General features: G+C 34.1%; 1 protein-coding gene across 1 annotated transcript in view; it reads left to right on the plus strand.

The window, feature by feature from the left end:
• Window positions 1-22,530, plus strand: part of LOC122529408 (5-hydroxytryptamine receptor 1-like) — a 154,778-nt gene that overhangs the window by 77,775 nt on the left and 54,473 nt on the right. The window contains exon 3 of the mRNA XM_043655518.1: window positions 14,440-14,762. Coding sequence (XP_043511453.1) covers window positions 14,634-14,762 — 129 coding nt within the window. The 5' untranslated portion in view covers window positions 14,440-14,633. The remainder of the gene's footprint in view (window positions 1-14,439; window positions 14,763-22,530) is intronic.

The following is a 22,530-nucleotide window of genomic DNA, read 5'->3' on the forward strand; positions in this document are numbered from 1 at the left end:
GGAGATTTCTAAATTCTTCGGGACGTATTTTCACAGATGTGACAGATCGATGCAGGTTTTCTCGTCGGAAGAAAAAAATAAATAAATTGCGGACTTGAGAGCGGCACTCTTTTTAAATACGTTTGTACTTCGGTCTGTTGGATACGAGCATGTGGTTTTTGTGTATTGCATAGTGGTTTGGAAAGTGACTCTGTAACGAAACTTAAAACCTACCTCGCTCCTGTGGGTTGTTCTTTTAATGAAAATGTAATTCGTGTAGCTGAGATAACTAGAGGGCGATAAAGAAATAATTTTTTTCTATTAATAATTAATATATAAAATTTAAAGATAAGAGTATTGATTACGTGTGAAAATTTTATATTTAATAATATAAAATAATTTTTTTTATATTGATAATTATTACATTAATATATAAAATTTGAAGATAAAAATATTAAGTACGTATAAAAGTTTTCTATTTAATAATATAAAATAATTTTTTCATATTAATAATTAATGTATAAAATTTAAAAATAAAAGTATTGATTACGTATAAAAATTTTATATCTAATATATAAAATAATTTTATATATACATATGAAAGTATGAAAGATATAAGAAATAAGAATTAGAGACTGAAAATGTAAAAAACTAAACTATAAGTACGAGAATTAATAACTCTATAGTGGATATTTTATTTTTTTATGGACATAAACACTAGAACTATCGGCGACTAACAATAAAGGACACAAACTTCTGTTCATGTGTTTCACAAAAGTCATTCAAATCTCTAAAAATGCAACGCTGTAAATCTGGAAAAAATTATAATCATAAATAAAAAATTATAATAAATTATAAATTACATAAATATTAACTACTAATTCATTTTGATTCCTTCAGTAGTTTCAGTGTGAACATATAATGAATGTTCATTCTCTATTACGTACATGATAACTACATTCGTCAAACATAATTCTATTTTATAAAGTTCAATTCGATTTCGACATTTGTCTTTGGACATTTTACAAAAGATCTTCGCCGTAATTGCGACTTTTGATCGTTCCTATAACACGTTTACGGTCTCGATACATTTACAGTTTGCAGTTCTTGTATTTTAATTTTAATTTTACGACGCGAATAATAATATTCCCTTTCACTTTCAATCCGCATACAAGCACGAAAAGCAACGACCCTGAAAAGGAAACTTTCTGTTACAACAACCGTTGAACGTAACACGCTCTATTCTTTAAAGTGTTTCAAAGTATAACAAACGCATATTCGAGCGCCAATAAGGGGTATTATCGACAGAATTACGCTTCGATATTCCACTCCTTATTCACTTTCCATGGCATCGTTCTGCTGCGTATTTACAAAGAACACACAACAGGGGAGGAGAAACGTGTAAAACGAATCATCATTTGTTCGACGCATATTAAAAGTACACACTGGAGAAATCCACGCACGTTCCATAATATCGTGATTATTTGAAAGAGCTCGCTTTCCAACGAATCACGAAACTCGCGATATCGTTGGTGAAATGAAAAAAAAGGAAGAGAGTTGTTGCAATTTTGTTGCTTTTGTTTGCTGTTCTTGTCATTAATGGGATTTGAATTATTTTAAAACTACCAGGTATTTAAATGTTTTAATCTGTTCGTTTATTTATTGCATTTTTCGTCCACACCACGGTGTGGTCAACTTATGAAAGCGACATAAAAATTCAGATATTATTTTCCACTGTTGAAATGAATTGTTACTTTATTGCCAGTGGAGAGTGGAATTTTAATTTGTCGAAATTTATTTTAAAAACTTCTAAATGCTTAAACGTTTAAGTCGATCCGTTTATTTGTCAACTTTCACCCACAATGGTGGTTAACTTGCAATTTGAAAATCCAGATATTATTTTCCATTGTTGGAGGGAATTGTTACAATTTGTTTGTTAATTTGCTTTTCGCCGTTTGTATTATTAACAGAGTTTTAATTTATTCATTGAATTATTTCAAAACTTGTAGATGTTTGAATCTATCTGTTTATTTATTGCAGTTCCATCACTTTTATCCACAATGTGATTAACTTGCATTATAGACATCAAGATATTTTTCAGATAAATTTATCTATTGATTTCTTGCATTGTCATTTCCTCTTTTCTCAGAATGTGCTTAAGAGGATGTTTAAGAGATTAAGCAATATTTGACAACAGCAATAAATAAATAGATTATGCACTTAAAAATTACTTAATCGATTACTAACAAAAATTAGTTAATAGATTACATACGTGCATGATATTCCTATTTTAAATTTCTATTTTCCAACAGCGAAAATGAAAGAAAATTAGGAAAGAAAAAATAAAAAATTAAATTTAATCTAATTAAATGAATTATCAATTTCTGTCATATTAAAAGGTCGATGTTCGAATTTGTTCGTCGCTAAGTAAGTAAATAGTTTAAAAAAATTATATTGAGCAATATGTCAATTTAGATCACTTTAACATCACATTGCATTATTTTATTTATTTATTATCGATCATCTTTTCCAACATTTATATCCATTTCTATTCTCTTCTGTGGTTCGCAGTATATTTCATACAAGTTACAGCAAGTTTCCTTAATATGTAGGTAATATAAAATAAAATTTAATAGATAATATTGACTCGTCAAAATTTGATCTGAGTAAATAATATTGCATACTTGTCAAGATAAACAATCTGATATATGTCGTTCATCGTACACAGAGCTGGGGAGTAAATATGAAATAGTAAATAGAATGTAAATGTTTTAATTTCCTCATGTGTGTAGTTACATATGGATATAGTATTGTACAATAAGTATTTCATTAAAATATAGGAAAATAATATTTCATCAAATAGGAATAGTATTTAGAATAATAGTATTGCAACTAATAGTATATAATTCTAAGTACTATTCTGTGAAATATTACTATTTGATGAAATATTATTTTTCTATATTTTAATGAAATACTTATTGTACAATACTATATATATATATATATATATATTTATATTTATATAGTATTGTGCAATAAGTATTTATATTATATATATAATAGAGAATAATAGTATATATATAATTCTAAGCACTCTAGTATTCTAAATATTATTCTGTGAAATATTACTACTTGATGAAATATTATTTTCCTATATTTTAATGAAATACTTATTGCACAATACTATATATATATATATATATATATATATATATATATATATATATATATATATATATACACGTAGCACGTTTATATCTTATACATTGGTATACACGTATTTCGTTTATATTTTCATCACACCTTGGACGCACCATACTACTCGTTCTCCTTTATCTCGTTCATCTTCTGTTTTCCCTAACTGCCAATTAAGCATTGCCAATGAAATTTTATTAAATTAAGCATAAATTTAAGCATTAAATGAAATAGTATTTCCAAATAGTATTTATTTACGCAAATATTTCAGTGTTTACTATTTTATATCAAATTATTTCAAATTTTCTCCAGCCCTGATTGTACGTCGCTTGCAGATTGCACATTTTATTTCGAATTCATCTCGAATCCGAAATATGGAACGAGCTGTGTGCCTAAGTTACTGCGAACTAACGGGATGCAAGAACATCCTGAACAAGCTTCGGCTGTTAGTCACTGCAGTTTAACGTGTATGATTAAACTTTAGGCAAACTTCCAACTCCGGCTCCGATACGGTACAAGTTAGCCTACGCTAAAAGAGACATCGAGCAATCTTCTGTCACGAATTTACTATGAAAAAAAAATACTTGATATCTCTTGCTATGTAATTTACCTCAGACCACTGTCAGACGATTAGTCCTTCCCTTTGTGGACATAAATGGATGGAATAGAATTAGAAAGCGCGAGGATACATAAAACGAAATCGAGTCAAATCTCTCTTGGTCGTTGAAACCGAAATGAAGTTTTAAAAAACGTGAGCGTACATCAATGAATAAGTTACGGGTTTTTTTTTTTATCTTTGAAAATATAGTTTGAAAAGTTGAATCTTCGTAAAATTGCTTTTGGATGTTTCGTGCATATTTTCGTATTATGCTATTTGTATTTTTCTGTATATGTATAATTGTATAATTGTATTATTTATATTTTTCTAGATTGTGTTATCATTGTATTATTATTGTATTATTTGTATTTTTCTAGATTTGTATAATCTGTATTTTTTTTTCTTTTTCTTTTGTATTATCTTATTATGCAATTTTACAAACCCCTAAAAATCCGCGATCTAAACCACGAATGTGTAAGATAGAGAGATGATTGTTAAGTACGATAGTGTTTTACAATTTTTCAGTTTAGTTAAGTTCCTTTTTTGTACTATTACGATGCCGTATTTTTTTTTATTCTCTTCAAAGATTGTTACAGCGTGTAGTTTGAAGCCTTTTTCATTATTTCTTCGAAATTCTCTGCAATTTCATCTGCTAATTTTATGGGATGCGCCAGTAATCGCGATGAGTTAAATCGAGCGAACGAGAAGGATATTTAGGAAACATTTCACGCAATACCGGCATTGTTTTCTCGCCGCGTGCAGAGTTATATCATCTCGTTGGAATTATACAGTGTTACAATCAATTCCCTTGTTAACAAAATCGGCACTGTTTTCTGTTAAAACCTTTGTAACATTGGTCGAAATAATCGACAGTTCGATTCAATTTTGTTTAAGAATTCTGTTTATTGTTCTAGTCTAAAAGTGTCTTATATAAGGCGCCAAGGTATGTAGAAAGTTTGAATGAAAACGCCACTGTAAGTTTATTCTAACTCTTCTATTTTAATCTCGTGTCATCTTTATTTTAATTCAAGTTCGATCTAACTTAGGTGCTATAAATTTCTCGAAAATACTAAACAATTAATTTGTTTCTCTTGCAATTTTTATATACAAGATGTTTGTAAATTAATAATAACGTGTTGTAATTTGTAATTAAAAATTTTCATCGAAATTAAATTTTCCTCATAATATAGTAATTTCAGGATCGTAAATATTGCAGAATAATTTATCTGCAATGAATTTATCATTAATTTTTTACAGAATCCTTTAATATTCCACGGATATGGAAACTCTGTACTTTCGAAATTGAGTTACGCTCGTGTAATTTACAAGATAGTTGCGTCAATTTCGAAAATACAACGAGCTGAATAAAAAATTTGCCAAATTATTCTGAAAATATTCGCGGGAATATTGCAGGAGGGTTGACAGGTCAGAGTCGACAAATTCATACTGTCTAAATTATAATTTCCAATTATTACAGAGACAGCAAATTATTACGAGTAACGTAAATCATTGTAATATCGACTTACGCGAGAATTTCGAACAAGAAATAAATATTTCGTTTGCGGAGCCCTTTCGATATTTGCAATGAGAGAAAAGTATGTCGCGGAGGAACATTCGAAGATTAGAAAGATAATTAGTAAACCTTCAGATCCTTGGTTGAAGTTTCATTGACAAACGAAACCAATTAAACGCGCGCGAGATGAAAAATTCTCGTTCTGAATAAACCGGAAGCTACGATGACGCAGCTGCGATTGATAGCTCGCACAACCTGATTCTCTTTAACTAGCACTTCGATATTTTTCTACGTGCTTTGTCGTTGCACAATTAAAGAAACAGATCGTTCACTTTGTTCCAAGATGTTTTTACAGCAGAAAGTAAAGTGAAATTGTAATTGTCGTGGTATGTAGAAACGTTGAAAAGTTTTCTTTGTCGCTGAATCTGTGATGTTGTTCCTCGTCAATTTCATTGGACTTTGAATATCATGTGAACATGTTGTTACGTAATTGTTACGATTTGTTTGAACAAGCTTGGCATTCAAAGTTTCGACGAAATGCCGAGAGAAAGATCGCACGTTCAATCTTCGTAGACTCAGCCGCGGGGAAACAATTTTTCCACGTTCCTGGAATACTGTGGCAATGTTTGTAATATTTTTCGAGAAGACAGATGTTTTCACTCGCGATGTAGAAGCAGTTTAAAAAACAAAATTCTTCGATAGTGGATAAAATGCTTCGAAGCTGCAGAAAGATCCCAAGTTTGTCGCACGATTTTTCACCAAATTTATTTACAAATTCTACTTGCACATATTTGCAAAATTCGAACATCTTCTGTCCAAGTTGCAATATCGCTGCGCTACACGCGAGATTCCATTGCCAAGAGATTCGTCCGCGTCTGTGAGGGCAGAACAGAAGAGAGCGCAGACAGAAAAATGTCGACTTCACAGACAGAAATGCGCGAACGGAGGAAACGGTTGCGTTCTGTTCCTTTGTTTCCTAGCTGGCAGATTATTTCGGCGATATTCTGGTCCGATCGATGGGAGAGCACGCGAAAGCTGCATTACGTGCCACCATTCGAATAAGAGGAACTCGTGTTACGGCGACACGCTAAGCAGTTCTAACGAACGTTCAACCTTTCCTGGCTCCTGCGTGTCCATCAGACCGAGAGACAGAGAGAGAGAGAGAGAGACAGAGAACCGAACATTCCGAGGGCACGGAAATTAGTTCGCCGTCGAACGGCGTTCTACGTTGTAAATTATGGCCGAGCTTCGGTCAACGTCAGATACAGATATCAGTAACTAGAATCTGGACGTTTGTGCATTTTTTGAAAAATTTCCACTCGCGTAGCCATCCGCGCGATTCTCTCACAAACTGTTCGCTACGGGAGAGAAATGTGTTTCGAATGAAACTAGGCGAGAGGGACATCTTGTGGGGGCGCCACAAGTCTTGTCTATGGCAGTCGCGCTTCCGAGATTTCAAGACGACCTTTTTGTCTTTTTTTTTTTTTAAATGGAACATTCTCGCAATAGAGCGATCAAAAAATATATTTTCATCGACGATTATGATTATGATCTAAATTAAAAGACAATTTCCGTTGTTAATAACCGAATAAATATTTCTTCCCATTGTTAATGATGCTTGTTGACAACCAGAGAAATATTTTCATTGTGTCAGTGATAATTCACAAAAACAAAATTAATTTCTTTTTATTTCATCTTTTTCTATCTTTCTTTGTGGAAAGTAGTGAGTTTCAGCCTAATTCGCACGCACGATAATCATAAATAAATAAACAAAGTTTCCAAATAATCGTAATATATTGTCTTATTTTAGGCATGCTTCGTTGTTTCCTCGTTTTCTAATCTTTCTCTGTTTCAACTTTCACCCTCTCAAGAAAAGCTCTCCCCCTAAAAAAGATCACTGTTCCGCGTTTCGATCATTTAGTAAGTAGTATCATTAGTAGTTAATTATTTAGTTATTATTAATTATATGTATATTATTATTATTATTTAATAATTATATTATTTATATTATTATTATTTAATAAGTATTATTTAGTATCATTTAGTTAGTAGTATAGATTATTATCATTATTATCATTATCATTATTATTATTATTATCATCATTATCATTATTATTATTATTATTATTATTATTATTATTATTATTATTATTATTATTATTATTATTATTATTATTTAGTTAGTAGTATATATTATTTATTATTATTATTATTTAATAATTATATTATTTATATTATTATTATTTAATAAGTATTAATTATTTAGTATCATTTAGTTAGTAGTATATATTATTATTATTATTATTATTTAATAATTATGTTATTTATATTATTATTACTTAATAATTATTATTTAATAAGTATTAATTATATATAGTATCATTTATATATATAGTATCATTAGTAAGTATCATTCTCTTTCTTTCTTTTTTTTTTGTCTTACCATCTTTTCCTGCCACTCTTCTTCTCTTGTTTTTTTTGAAACAAATTTCCATCGAGCAATATTCAAGCTCAGATCGAGTTGATTTGAAAAACGAGCGTGACCCCCCTAGAATCGTGCGTGAACGTTGGCTCGCGGCGAGATGTTGGTCTGTCGACTGAAATCAAGCTCGACGGAATTACGACTGGAAATCAGATCACAAACGGCGGAATCTCGTTTCACGTCGCGTAATCGCGCTTCATAATCGTTTTGTGCATTAGCTGTTGTAATTAGATGTTAAAACGGGCTCGGGCGGTACGGCAACGTTACGTTTGAACGACGAATTAACCGTGGAACGTGAAACCTCTGGAGCACCGGCGTTAATCGATGACGGTGACGCAGGGATCGTTTAAAATGTGTCGTTTCGTAACACGTCGATGCGAATAACATGTAACACTCGCGTGAAAAGTGCTTTCTTCACTCTCGATTTTCCCCTTTTTTTTTCGTTCCTTTTTTCCCTTCTCTCTTCTCTCGAGCTCTCGACGCGCGCCTCATGTTCGAACGATTTTCACAGGAAAATTCGCACGCCGCGGAATGTTGTTACACAACGATAAAGCTTGATCAAGGTTTTTCGTATCTCGGCTGCCGCGATCGTTGGAGGGGACGCTTTGATCCCTCGGTTCGTTCGTTTGCAAGTGTAATGGGTGAAGTTAAGATCGCTCGTTAATGGCACTGTCGTTGAAGAGACGTTGCCTCTCAGCTTCGCGCCGAGATTATTGAAAAGATCCGACGATGCTTCCGAGCGTGTTGAACGAACTTGTTATCCCCAACGATTTGATCCTGATTCATCGCGGAGAATATTGTTTCATCCGCGAACGAAAGGGATTTGGGCACAGAAATACAAGAATAGAATCTGCGGAGTTGTTTAAGATGTAATTAAACATGAAAATTACAATACAACGTCAGCGAATAATTTAGTAACCTCTATGCAGACGCACGTTTAGAAAATTTCGTTGTCACAGAAAGCGATCGAATGAATTTATTTCCGTCTCGTAAATGAGATATAATTCTCGTTTGTCGAAAATTACCATTTCAACACTGAAGGAACTACCAAAGTGATTGAAATGACCAATGCATTTTTCAACGATTTAAATGATTTTTCGTAAAATGTGTAAAAAGCTCACTGTCTATCATAAAAATTTTTCTATCACTTCTTTTTCTCTTTTATTTCAACACCTTTGCACGAAATTTACTTCAATCGTTGGCAATAGTTTAACGTTAAGAGGGAAGAAATCCACTTTTCTTTCGCGTTGAGGTTCGCCTTCAGGAAACGCGAAAGAAGAAATTTGTATGGCCAAGCAGCCGTTCGTCAAACGTGATCACACTAGCTAGCCAAATTACACACCGAAACAATAGCGCGGCAGCAACAAAAGAATCCACCGTCGGAAGATTTAACCGTGTGCCGTGAATTAGATCAGAATTTAACAAGCTTCTGAAATGGTAATTGTATTTCGCCCATTGTTCCGTGAAAATGTACAACGTCTTTGTTTTCTACGCACGTCAACGTGCATTAATCAACGAGGCAACGTTGTAATAATAGTATAAGAAATGTGTTATCGATTGAGCGTGTGTGAAACAGGTCAGTGGTGGATAATTGAGAGGCTTGGGAGAAAGAAAAAGAAACAGATCGACAAAATCTTCATTTCGTTACTCAGGCAGAGTTACGCTCCGATGTGAAAAGGTTTTGTTCGTCTGAGTCTAAATACTCGTGAAATAAATCGAAAACCTCGTACTATTTGAAAGAACAAATTAATGAGAAAGAATTGTGTTTTTTTTTTTTTCAATGACGTCAATACACATTTAATTAATTAAGTGTCTTTGGAGAAAAATCTTCATTTTGAAGAGTCTGGCAGTTACATTTCGATATAAAAGGTTTGGGTTAGGTTTGAGTTAGGTTACTCGTGAAAAAAATTTAAAGCCCTCTTATTGTTAGTATTTAAAAGAATTAATGAGAAATGAATTATGTTTATTTCAATGATATACATAAACATATGTTTCTCATGATTGAAAAATACTAATTTTTATTATATATTAATAGCATTATCGTATTAGTATGTACATTTATATTTTACGAATTTTATGGTGTGATATCGTCTGAGATAATTGCTCGAGCAAAATAACTTGAAACGCAGATAACAAGAATCGGAAACGAATTAAATAATTAAAATTAATTTTCCACTTTAATCTTTTTCAGTCAAATCGTTACAAAATAGAGTTACTCGCTAGTTCGAAAATTACACAACATTCCGACATCAGTAAAGCAAACATTCGAAGTGAAAAAAATTACCTAAAGTACAACAAACACGGTTCCCAAAATGTTCTCATCGTCGTAGAAACAGCAACAGTTTGAAACCAAAGAACTTTACTCTCTCACTACGATCGCTACGTTCAATGTCATTCGCTCGCAAGAAAAAAAAAGAAAAAAAAAAAGAAAGAAAGAAAGGAAACACAAACGAACGTTATTAATTTTCACACTTTCTCAAAGAGTCCCAACCTCTCGAATTCAGGTCAGATTCTTCGACGTCTCCTAACAAGAAATTTTCTCCCCCTTCCCGGCAACTTCCGCGATAACGTCAGATAACAAACAGTCGAAGCCCAAAACCTAATCAATGCCCGGTAGGAAACACACGGCAGTATATTCCTGTATCGCGCGAGTTTCGTCTGGTTCCCGGTTCTCGATGCACGTCCCTTCCATTTGCCGTAAGTGGCGGCGTATGCCGCCATTACGGGATCCGGTGTCGGAGGCATCCTTTAAATTGAAGATAAATTTCAGCTCGGTCGGAGGCGCGATCGAACTTAACTATCGGGATTGTTGCCAAATTAATGAGGCCAATGCAGGGTAACGGCTATCGATGCCAGAGTGGATCCCCCATTTTGGATCCAGGCTTTCGATTTCGGGCAACATAACCCAAACCTAAACCGTGGCGTGGTTGAACGCCATCTCGCGTTTCACTGTAATGGATAACCGGTTAAAAAGGATTTAGCCGGAACGATTACGTGACGTTTGCGTAGCTTAACGAGGGTAGCTGAAGAAGAGAGAGAATAGAGAGCGGCAGCTGGAGAGAGTCCTGCTGGATTTATCTCTCGCTCGTGGAATATTTTACTGGGTAATTTGAACGGCTAGAGGCGGCGGGAAGACGTTTGCCTGACGAAAACGCGGTTATGGCAGTTGGTCTGTGATAAGCCTCGAATATATTATCACCTGACCGTCTTAGGATAGCTCGCCCGTAGAATGCCCAGTTCCAAGAAATCTAAAGACGTAAATCAATGGAAGGAGTTAGTAAAAGTGTAACTTTCGTTCGGTGTTAGACGTTCGTAATTGTACAGTTAAATATGAAAATAAAAAATTGGAGATTGTAAATAAATGTTACACAGAACAGGCAGAAGCGACTTTTCTCGTTGAATGTTTTGCAAATGCAAACGTACCTGTTTGCTTGATATAATTATTACGATATTGACACCAGGACAATGAATTTTATGTCTATAAAATTTCATCTTTGAAACATGTGCGAACATACAAGCTCGTGCAATTTATTTTATTATTAATAAAATTATTACAGGATAAATATATTTCTATAACAATATATAATAATTTATATATTGCAAAGTTTTCCCATTTCTTTCGCTTTAACGTTTCTGATGGAAATTTTACGCTTTAGTTCGAGTCTTAAATGAGCTGTCCCATCGATCGAAAGTTTCGACGATGTAAAATATATTTATATAGACGTTTAACCGAAAATAACGTATCTTGGCTAGTTTCTGAGCCCTCCATATGATACTCTGCTAAATAATACCGACACTATAGTGTGGCAATCATAGGAAAATCCCTCGAGTCTCTCTCTCTCTCGGGTCATGATCGTCTAGGATCTCGGACCTCAAGTGCGGTTCCTGGCGAACGTGCTATATATTTCGTATCTTCTGGCGTGTATTTGCATTCCGTTTCCTGGATTCCATTTCGTGGCACGACGTACATTTCATTGAAGTTATTACGATTAAATCGCTGGGAACTAATAACCGTAGTTTCTGCCGGTGAAATTCAATATTGTAAGTGTACGTTCATATAGTTCGAAGTTATATATATATATATATTTACATTGCTTCAGCGGTTGAAGTAACCAAACAGTCGGGAGTGTGGACACGACGAAGTTCCTCCGGGCAAACGTCGTTGCTTTCTTTGTTGTTTCTCTTGTTCCTCCGGCGTTTTGTATAAAAATACAAATTTAAGAATCTGCAGTTGAATTCGGTGAATCAGAAGCATCGAGGAAAGCTGCCCCATCGTTTGGAAAAATGAAGGAACACGTTTCTAACGTTTCGTTCTGCCACTTGCGATTATTTATGTTTATACCGAATTAATTGACGATCTCAAAAAGTCGAGTGCTATCGTCGTATATCTAGATTAGTGGAATTAAAAAATTGACGAAGAGTGTAGCTTGGCTTTGTTACGCTTTAATTAAGCTTCGTTTAGAATTATGTCACTGTGTGCAATCTATATAGTTCGAGATTGAAATCTACGTCGACATTATTTCACATTTGTACTACTGAATTTTGGCCCCGATACTTATAATAATCAGAAAAATAATAAAATATAAGTACAAAAGAATGTTCTTCGAAACATCTAGTGAGTGAAATAAGTCTCCACGCAAATTCGATTTTTATAAATAATACGTTCGCAAAATTATAAATTTTTCATCAAGAATATGTCCAATTGTTGAATTTTGTGCATCGTATTACACCTGATTAACTTTCGTTGGAAGCTTTATTAAAAATTAAATCATTTTATCTGCAAGATTTGAACTGTGTCGAAATTATTTCACGCTTGTACTACTTAATTTCTTAACATGGAAATTTTGCCACGTATTACTCGTGAAAGTGTAATTTAAAAAAAAAAAAAAAGGAAGAATCTTTGATTGAATAATTCCAGCGACAATCAATCGAGTGATTTATTAGTTTCGTGTCTCTGCTCAATTTATATTTCGCGCATAATGTATTTGCAAGACCGGAAGCGTCTTAACGATGGCAGCGATGAAGCAATTAAAACCTTAATTACCCGAACTCGAGAATTAATTGCGTTCGCATTGCCCCTCTAATTTTCCTGTTTGTACTATTTTCTCAAATCGAATAAAGAGGGGTGTAAAAAAAAGGCAGAGCACCTAACCGTTTGAAATTGATCAAAAGATTTCGTTTGGAATCTCAGTATATTCATTTCGAATACTTGAAATAAATAAAAGATGGATTTTGGACATTTCGTGGACTTTGAATAACTATTTAGTTACAATTGGATCGTTTCTAGAATATTAACAGTCTTAAATGATTATATAAACTATGTACAATTATTATAAATACACTAGGACGAATGAGATTTATTCTAATTGTAATATCGTAGGTATAACACATTTTATACACTTTAATCGATATACAGTAATTCTATAGTAAACTATTCTTCTGATATCTTCTTCAAAATTTGTGTTTAAATCAATGAATAAATGCTAAACACAAAAAAAATCAGTGCTTATAAAATTCTCGAATGTATATAGATCTTCGTGACTGACTATATATTTGATCATTTCCGTTTCTTTATCTATTACATGATATATATTTCAAATAAAATCTTTTAATTCAATTTTGTCCTCCGATATTATCTCCAATTGTTATATATAATACCAGTAATAGATTATCAATATCTTACAATTATACAAATGAAACGATTACAACAGAGTTATTTAATAAGTTCAGCAACGAGCTCATTCCTTTTCCTCGATTTTCCAGTTTAACAGAGCATTCGATGTTATTTTGCTTTCAGCAGAGTAATATAAAAAAAGAAAATGTGAAGGAGTTAATTCGAATTTGACGTTTCTCTGTTAGTATTCTGAAATTATAAAGATAAACAAACAGCACAAACCAAATGCCCAAGCATTTACGGTACCGCTCTTTTTATTCGTCGTGTAATTTATTTCGCATCGTTTCACTCAATCGTATCTAAAATTAATACCGTACAAATTATTACCTATTAGTTACACTATTATATATGTATGAACAGCGCTGAATCACGCTGTGCATAATTATTCAACAGTTAAATAATTAATTGCACGAAAATCGCACAATAATTTAAAATATTCATCGCGAATTGTTATCAATTATTATTGTACACGGCAAATGTTCATACTCATACTCCAACTATACTTAATAACCATAACGGTGCACTATAACGTCAGTCGATAATACCAAACGATTTCCAACACTGGTACACGATTCCAACGATGTCCAAAGGAAGCTACAACAATCCGATACAATATAATTTTCGAAATACTTCTCGCAATACAGAAATTTCCTTTCAGCAACAGTCTTACTAATCTTCCATCATGCTTCGTACATTGTAACACGGAATAACTAGTCGTACTGAACACGGTAACATCGTCGCGAAATCCCTCGTCCGTGGTTGCGACGCGGTTAAACCCTGCTCGCCAAAACGCACCCACGGCAGTCGTTCGGAATTCCAGTGCCAGTCTGCAACCCAATTCCAATAACTCGTCTCATCCACAAGAACAGCGGCACACCGGGGTGACCTGACACCTCTGCACCCTCGTGCTCGTGCAGCAAACAGCACTATACACACCTCTACACCTACTCGATCTTTGCGGCCGATCGCGTAACCGCCATTTGAAATACTGATTTCAGATGTGGGAGAGCTGGATCGTGCGAGGCTAAGGCTAACGTAGGGGGTGGCAGCGGGAGGTCGTGGAATCGGTCGGAGATTCCCATGCACGGCCAGAGACTGCCTGGAATCCCATGGTCGAGAGGAGAGAAGGAGCATGACGTAGCCGTGGACAAGGGGGGCGCTTCGGATGCTCCAGACTGCCGATTAGGCTCGTATGGAGGGGAAGGACGCAATCACCACGGAAGGCACCCTGCTTCTCAACCTGACCACTATTGCCACACGAGACGCCGACGGCTCCCTCCGTGGATTCCCCGGCAAAAATTCGCCATACACGGTCACGCAGGTAGGACGGTGGTCCTGGTCCTTTTGAAAATGAAAAGCAATCGATTTCACACGTGCTTACTACACTCGGAATATATAATATTGTTATCGTTAACGGCATTCGTTAGATGTTTTCGGTGGACTGCGAAACGCTCCACATCGTGTGATTTGTTTTTCGGAATTTTTCTAGAATTTCTCATTAACGCGAAAGCACTATTCTTTCGGTTATTTATTCGGGTTCCATTTATTATTCGTGAAGATTTGTCCTTCGATCGACACCTTACTTTTGTGATTGTTTTGAAGATTGTTGATGGGATTGTATTGCAATATGGAGAATTTAGTCGTAGGTTAGATTTTATTGATATTGGTTAGATATTATTGAGAATTTAGTCGTAGAATTTAGATTTAGGTTTAAGTTGAGTTAGGTTTAGCTTTAAGTTAGATTTAGTTAGGCTTCGATTAGTTTTAGTTATTTCAGTTTAGAATTAGGCGTTGATTGGTTTTGGTTACTTTTGAATTAGGTTTTGATTAGTTTTGGTTAGGCTTTGGTTCGTTTCAGTTAGATTTTGGTTAGTTTCATTTGGTTTTAGTGATTCTAGCTTGCAGTTTGCAAATGCCGCGTCGATCTTTGGCAATTGACGGTGTCAAAATAAAAGAAATGATAATCCGATGTTAAAAGTTTTGTGCTTGTGTGAGCAATAAAGCCCAAGAAGTTGAGAAAAGCTTACATCACGTTTGGGGGAAAGCGAAAGTATAAAAAGACAGAGGAGGAGTCGGAAACGTCAGAGAAAGAAAGGAAATTTTCGTGAGTCGTCATTGAAATATCATTGCATAGTTAAAAGTCGCGAATTACTGAGTTGTCAGGCATAGTTATACATTTCACTTCGATGAATCAAACACTGTTAATTCATTCACAATACATCTTCTTGTCCAACATATACATTTTCCCACGATACGCATAGGCAAACTACTTTTGCGCCACTTGGCATTCTCAGTTTCTTCTATCGCAAATCTATTTCAGAGAAAATTGTTTTTAAATTTAACACTGCAGACTCGTGAATGACAACAAGCCACCAAACTGAGTTCCATTCGAAGCAATTCGAATATTATATTATCGTCTGCAACAACGAATTAGGAGAATTTCGTTGCATCGTTTCGAATGTTTGGCGATCAAAGCGAACTCAACAATCAGAAACAATCGGAGCATGCCCTTTTTTTCCCTGCGTTTGATAAACTGGATTAGGGGGCAGCTTAATTAATGGAGCACTTTGTCGGACGATCGCGTTTGCGTTTCGTGTTAGGCGGTTTGACGAGGACGCTTGTGAAATTTATGGGGTTGATTTCGGCGGAGCTTCGGGTTCCAGGAAATGGAGTGAAACGTACGTACGTTCAGGTACGATATGAACGTTCCGGCCGAGCGTAGTTCTATCTTCATTATGCCGCGTTGGAGATTTCACCGCGTTGGATTTGCATGTTGGAACGTTCTTCGTTTCTGGAGAAGCGCTAATGCGAAATTCGAAGACAAGGAGAATTGATACTCTAACTCTGTGAGACGATAAACTCTTCGAATTGATCGTAATGGAAATCTTTCGTCTTCTGTTTCGAACTATTTTTTGAACGTTTATTAAACATTATATACATAGATTTTTGTGAATTTCAATAATTTGTTGAACGCATTTTGCAATTGTTAATACCTGATAAGGTACAAGTACTGTCGATGATTGTAATTATTAAATTTATTTGTTGCTGTCGATATAGCACCCTATATTATATTATTATATATTGATTACAATAGGTTATAATAATTTACAATATTGAAATTAGCCGCGGAGGTATTTCAAATTTTAACTCACTTTGATTACAACGCCGAAGCAACGAAATTCATTCATACGCTTCTTTAACTCTGCCATTCGAGATAAATAATAAATAACTTTATATGCATTGTACACACAGTTGTTCGTTATGTGTTTTGTTAACGCCGCGATGTATAATATAACTATATTTCTTCAAAGTTTAAGCATTCTTAAAAATATATTTTGCAAACAATCATACAACATTATTAATTCTAAATACAACATTCAATGGGATTAATTCTTTAACAAGCATTTCTCACTTTATACCAATATTTCACTAAAAATATTCTCACATCAATGCAATCATAATCGTGTCTCATTGCATCATTAATTTCAAAATGTTTCACGGAGAAAGCGCACAATATATTCGCAAAGACCTCCTTAAACAAACATTCTCGAATACACTTTCGAACACGCTCGAGCACAATCACTGTATCACTTTGGCAGTGAGATTTTCTCTTCGTCGACTTTTCCCCAAATTTTCTCCAATCGTACTATCCGAAGAACTCGGCTAAATGCTCCTGTGTAACTGTGTGAACCGAAATTATCACCGTGAGATGGCGAGATTACACGGAAATCCACTCAAGTTTCTCGCGCCTTTGACAACGCGGATCGATATCGAGGGAGGATCATCAGGCCGAAGATTAACACGAACACCATGAATAATCATGCCGGCTATGTTTGCAATAAAACGAGGCCTGGAAATGTCGCACGTTGAAGTTCTTGCGGTTGCGGAAGTTTGAGGATAGCTACGCGGTTAACGATAAGTATCCTGTAGCTATAATTAGTTTAGTTCGTGTGGACGTCGGGGGGAGGGGGAGGGATGATGAGTCTTTTATTAGCAAGTCTGGATAAACTTTCAAACGGCTGCGTAAATAATTTATTCTTGTTTCGTCGACGTCGGTAAATTAAGTAGTAGCGAGTCGGTATAAAGCGACACAGGGTTGATTATCCGTCCTCTGACGGAGTTCCCGGTGAAAATGCACCATGGGTGAAAGTGTTTCAACGTTGTTTCAACCAAGTTGATAGAGTTCGAGTTCTTTTTTTTTTTTTTGGATAATTATTTTGCCACGCAGAATTTTCAGACGCTTATTTTTGTTTTAATCTTCTATGTCTGGTGTATTTCATTTTATTTAGTTTTATTTTATTTTATTTTACTCTGTTTTACTTTGTTTTACTTTGTTTTACTCTGTTTTACTCTATTTTACTCTGTTTTACTCTGTTTTACTCTGTATTACTCTGTATTACTCTGTATTGCTCTGTATTACTCTGTATTACTCTTTATTACTCTCTATTACTCTGTATTACTCTTTATTACTCTCTATTACTCTGTATTACTCTCTATTATACTGTATTACTCTGTTTTACTCTCTATTACACTGTATTACTCTGTTTTACTCTGTTTTACTCTGTATTACTCTGTATTACTCTGTATTACTCTGTATTACTCTGTATTACTCTCTATTACTCTCTATTACTCTGTATTACTCTGTTTTACTCTGTATTACTCTGTATTACTCTATATTGCTCTGTATTACTCTGTATTACTCTGTATTACTCTATATTGCTCTGTATTACTCTGTATTACTCTTTATTACTCTCTATTACTCTGTATTACTCTCTGTTACTCTGTATTACTCTCTATTACTCTCTATTACTCTGTTTTACTCTGTCTTACTCTGTTTTACTCTGTTTTACTCTGTATTACTCAGTTTTACTCTGTATTACTCTGTTTTATTCTGTTTTACTCTGTTTTACTCTGTTTTACTTTGTTTTACTTTGTTTTACTTTGTTTTACTTTGTTTTACTTTGTTTTGTTTTATTTTGTTTTATTTTATTTTATTTTATTTTGTAGGAAATGTAGCGAAAATATAACACAAACTTCCGTGTGGAAAAGAAACTAAAGTCTTTATTTAATGAAATATTAATAATCAAGTATATGCGATACAAAATGAGGTAGTCACGCAGCAAAGACTGGCAAAGAACTAAACTTTCTGTTCGGCATGGTCCTGTCCGTAACTGTAGAGAATAGTGAGTAGAGGATAGAAAACAGATGTTAACTTTGCCCCTCATAAAGCCATTTTCCAGCCTTACACTGCTGGATGGTCGAGTCGTTGTATTCCAACATATTTTATTTTATTTTATTTTATTTTATTTTATTTTATTTTATTTTATTTCTGGTGTAGTGTATTTCATTCTATTTACTCTTTACTTTTGTAGAATTTTATTTGTTTCCTTTCTTTGGTTTCGTGCAAAAATGGTATAAGAAGATAAAAGAGATGTAACATCGTTGCATTCTATTATCTAGAAATTAATATTTTCGACTCGTACTACCTTCGTACCTTGATAGCGTTTAAAAGTACTGCTTGCGTCGATTCAATCGAATTTGATATAACCAGAGTATGGATGTTTGTGCATTTAGAAGAAAAATTTAGAAAAAATAATGATACAGCGTTCAGTGTAATATATTATGGATGAAATGAAACCGTCAAATCGTAGAAATTTCTACTTGTCACTCAAGTTCTACAAATTCGATCGATTTCGCAAGATATTCTTCTTTTATCCTTCGGACTCAATTAATTCAATTACTCGTCAGAATTAATCAAAAGTAATTTAATTGGATTTATCAAAGCGTGTGTCTCGAACGTTTAACTTCGTTCTCACTAAAAATGAAATTTCGCAGGGAATAGAATTTCATTCTACGTTTCTCGTTTTCATTTCCACGGCTGCGTGTTTGTTCGACGCTTCTTTCGTTGTGAAAATAATGAAAAATCAGGATTCCTCTGTCCCGGCCAAAGAAAAAGCGAGCACGAAAGTACTATAGAAATTAACAAACTTCTCGGCTTATCAACGTTCGAGGAGATCATCTTTCGTTTCGTTCGGTTCGCAATATCGTTGCACGCGCGTCCCTTATTACAAAATTCTTCGTGTTCAAAGAAACGAGTTCGAATATCCGGCGATACAATCAGTCTCGATTTATCGAATTGCCTGTAAATAACTGCTGCCTTTGCGCTCGCCAGAGGCGTGCAATACCGAGCGATACACAAAAGAACAAAAGGTTCATTCTTGGACCTTAACTGAGGAGAGAAATCTCAAGGCGCTGGATGTTTCTACTAGGAAACGAATATTTCTATCTACCTTCAGTTTAGTTGGTTTCATTTCCCAGAATCGTATATTTCTTTCGATTTTCCGTAAACAACTTCTTACGATTTCTCTTTCTCTCTCTCTATCCTTCTTTCTTTTTATTGATTTAACTTCACCATAGTGCAAGAACTTAAAAATAGATTTCTTGCGAAGCAGAAGTATAAGTAGCTGTATAATAGTACACGAATTTTCATTTTGAACAATAATTGTCAGTCGAGATTTATTTCTTTTTTTTTTTGTCATGTTACAATGAGTGTTACAGTTTTGATCTTTTATTGCGTCATAGCCTGTATAAAAATACGTTGCCGAATAATTAACTAAATTGAATCGAATTCGATGTTGGAAATTTACTCTCTATTTGCTGATTAATATTTCGTCTCCTTTTGATCTGTCAAAACATTTATCACAGTTGAATAGAAAACATGAATTTTGTTCATTGAATATATATTAAAAAAACGGTAAATAAAATATTGCAAAGTTTGAAACGGCAAAAGAAATTCAGATAATAGTGTCAAATTCGTGTTGATTTTATGTACTTTAAATGTGCAAATCGTATGTGTGACATATTTCATACAAAATGCAATTATACAAAAAAGTAGTGTAACTTAATCGTTCCAACATACATCCAGAATTTGATTTAATTACGTCCTAAAGTTGATTTAAACAAATGAACAAATTGACATTGCAAATTCGCATTGGAAAAAAAAATGGCTCGTTATTTTTCAGTCGAGCTTTTATCATCCACATCATCGGTAGTTTATTTCGTTACAGTGTTAAACAAGAATGTTAGAAATTTTTTCAAAGACTCGTTAGAGAAAGTCTAATGACGTGGAAATTCTTTCACATGGCCGAGATAGGCGTTCATCTTGTCCAACAAAAAGAGTTGCACATTTCTTTTTCATTGCATCCTTTTGGAAGTTGAACATGCTCAAAGTTTCACTGAACAAATAACGATATCATAAAAGAGTAAAAACAGTGAAGAGATTAAGGATAATTTGGACACAAGCCATGGAGCTTGCCGTTTTTATAAGTGAAATGCGTCGACGATTACGAAGGAAATGGGGAAAGTAAATTGGCACGAAACATGTCGGACGAAAAAATTGGAAACTGTATGCGAAAATTTGAGGTCGATCGATCGATCTCAATTTTTTTTTTAGAAATTTTTTTTTAGAAACGTACAGGAGAAACGTAATACTATTCAATCATTAGTGTGTTAATTTCGAAACCAAAGATTAATTTATTAATTCAATTCTTTAATTTGTTAATTTGAAATATGAGGAGGTTGAGAAGGTTTCATAATATAGATATTTTTCTTTCTTTGTTATTCATTTACAAGTCGTTCCCATTCTCTATGTACTGAACCTCGCCTATTCTTACGTTTCTGCAGAAACATTATGCACAATGTCTCGCGTGGACGTTCAAACAAGTTCAAACAGAGAAGTTTCCGCTCGAACTCGGAGCCTTTCGCTCGCGTGAAAAATTCAAAAGCAAATGATAAATAAAACAGAAATTCCAACAGCGTTTTGAACCGCTTCGAATTTTGTTTATACTTCGATGCACTTTTCAGCGAACAGAAGTCTTTGAAAAATTCCGAAAACAATTCGCACGCGATTTCCACACTTTCTAGGTTTGAACAGTCACATGTTTTATATATATTTATATATATTATATAATTATATATTAAGTGTATAACTTATATATTAAATATATTATTATACCAAACGTACAAAATGAGACACTTGAGATGATTAAACAATTCTGTTGAAGTTTACAGAGCAAAACATCTTGTAAATTAAAAATGAGAAAAATAATTCAAGTCTTTTTGACTTTTGGCATTATTTAAATGTCTATAGTGATGCAGAAGTACCTAGGTGTATATCATGTATATTGAATTTCGTTAAATTTGAAACCAATCTGAAGATAAATACAGAAATTACGAAATATTTATTGCAATTTAATCAGAATGTGTCTGATTCAGAATTCGTATATCAAGTATACGTAACAAACATAAAGATTTACTAACACAATGAATAATAACGATAATCAGTGGTTTAAATATTTTCACGACTCTGCCTTGTACCAAACACCTTGCAACTTTTACATACACATTCATTCATACGCAGATTTGACCACCATAATCGTGATAATAAAGACAAATTGCAAGATGTTTTAACGAAAACGTCAAAATGTCCTGTACAATTCATACAGTTAAAAAATAATTGCGAATATATTTTCACAGAAAAAAAGACATTTCAACTTCCAGAGTGATTCAGAATGAAACGAGAAACATTCGCAGTACAATCTTCGACGCTTCGAATCGTTCTTTTTTTCCAATTTAACGAATTGATTGCGTGTGTCGAGAGATTAACAGAGGGTGAAAGGGGGTGTGACGTTTATCGACGTCATTAACGCAGTGATTAAACCGTGATTAAGCCACCGCTCTCTCCGTTTGTTGCTCGCAGATGTTATACATAATCTGATCGCACGTTATCCGAAATTATCGAACGAAATGAGAAGAGAGAGAAAAAAAAAAAAAAAGAAATCAGAACGAGCGACACGCGACGAGCACGATGAAACAGCTGGTTCGAGGTTCAACTTTGAATTATTGTACGCCCGCGTGGAAAATTTAATGGCGATCGTTCGAATCCGCGCGCACGTGCCGATATTTATATATATCGCGTATCGAGTTTTTCCTCTTGAATTCGTGGGTAAATTGCTCGCGCGTACGCGAAAGCGTATCCTCTTCATTTCGATGGAATGATTCGGTGAAATTATTATCGAGACACTCGGGCG

This window comes from Frieseomelitta varia, unplaced genomic scaffold, assembly GCF_011392965.1.
Source record: "Frieseomelitta varia isolate USP_RPSP 00005682 unplaced genomic scaffold, Fvar_1.2 scaffold_285, whole genome shotgun sequence".
Classification (NCBI taxonomy): Eukaryota; Metazoa; Arthropoda; class Insecta; order Hymenoptera; family Apidae; genus Frieseomelitta; species Frieseomelitta varia.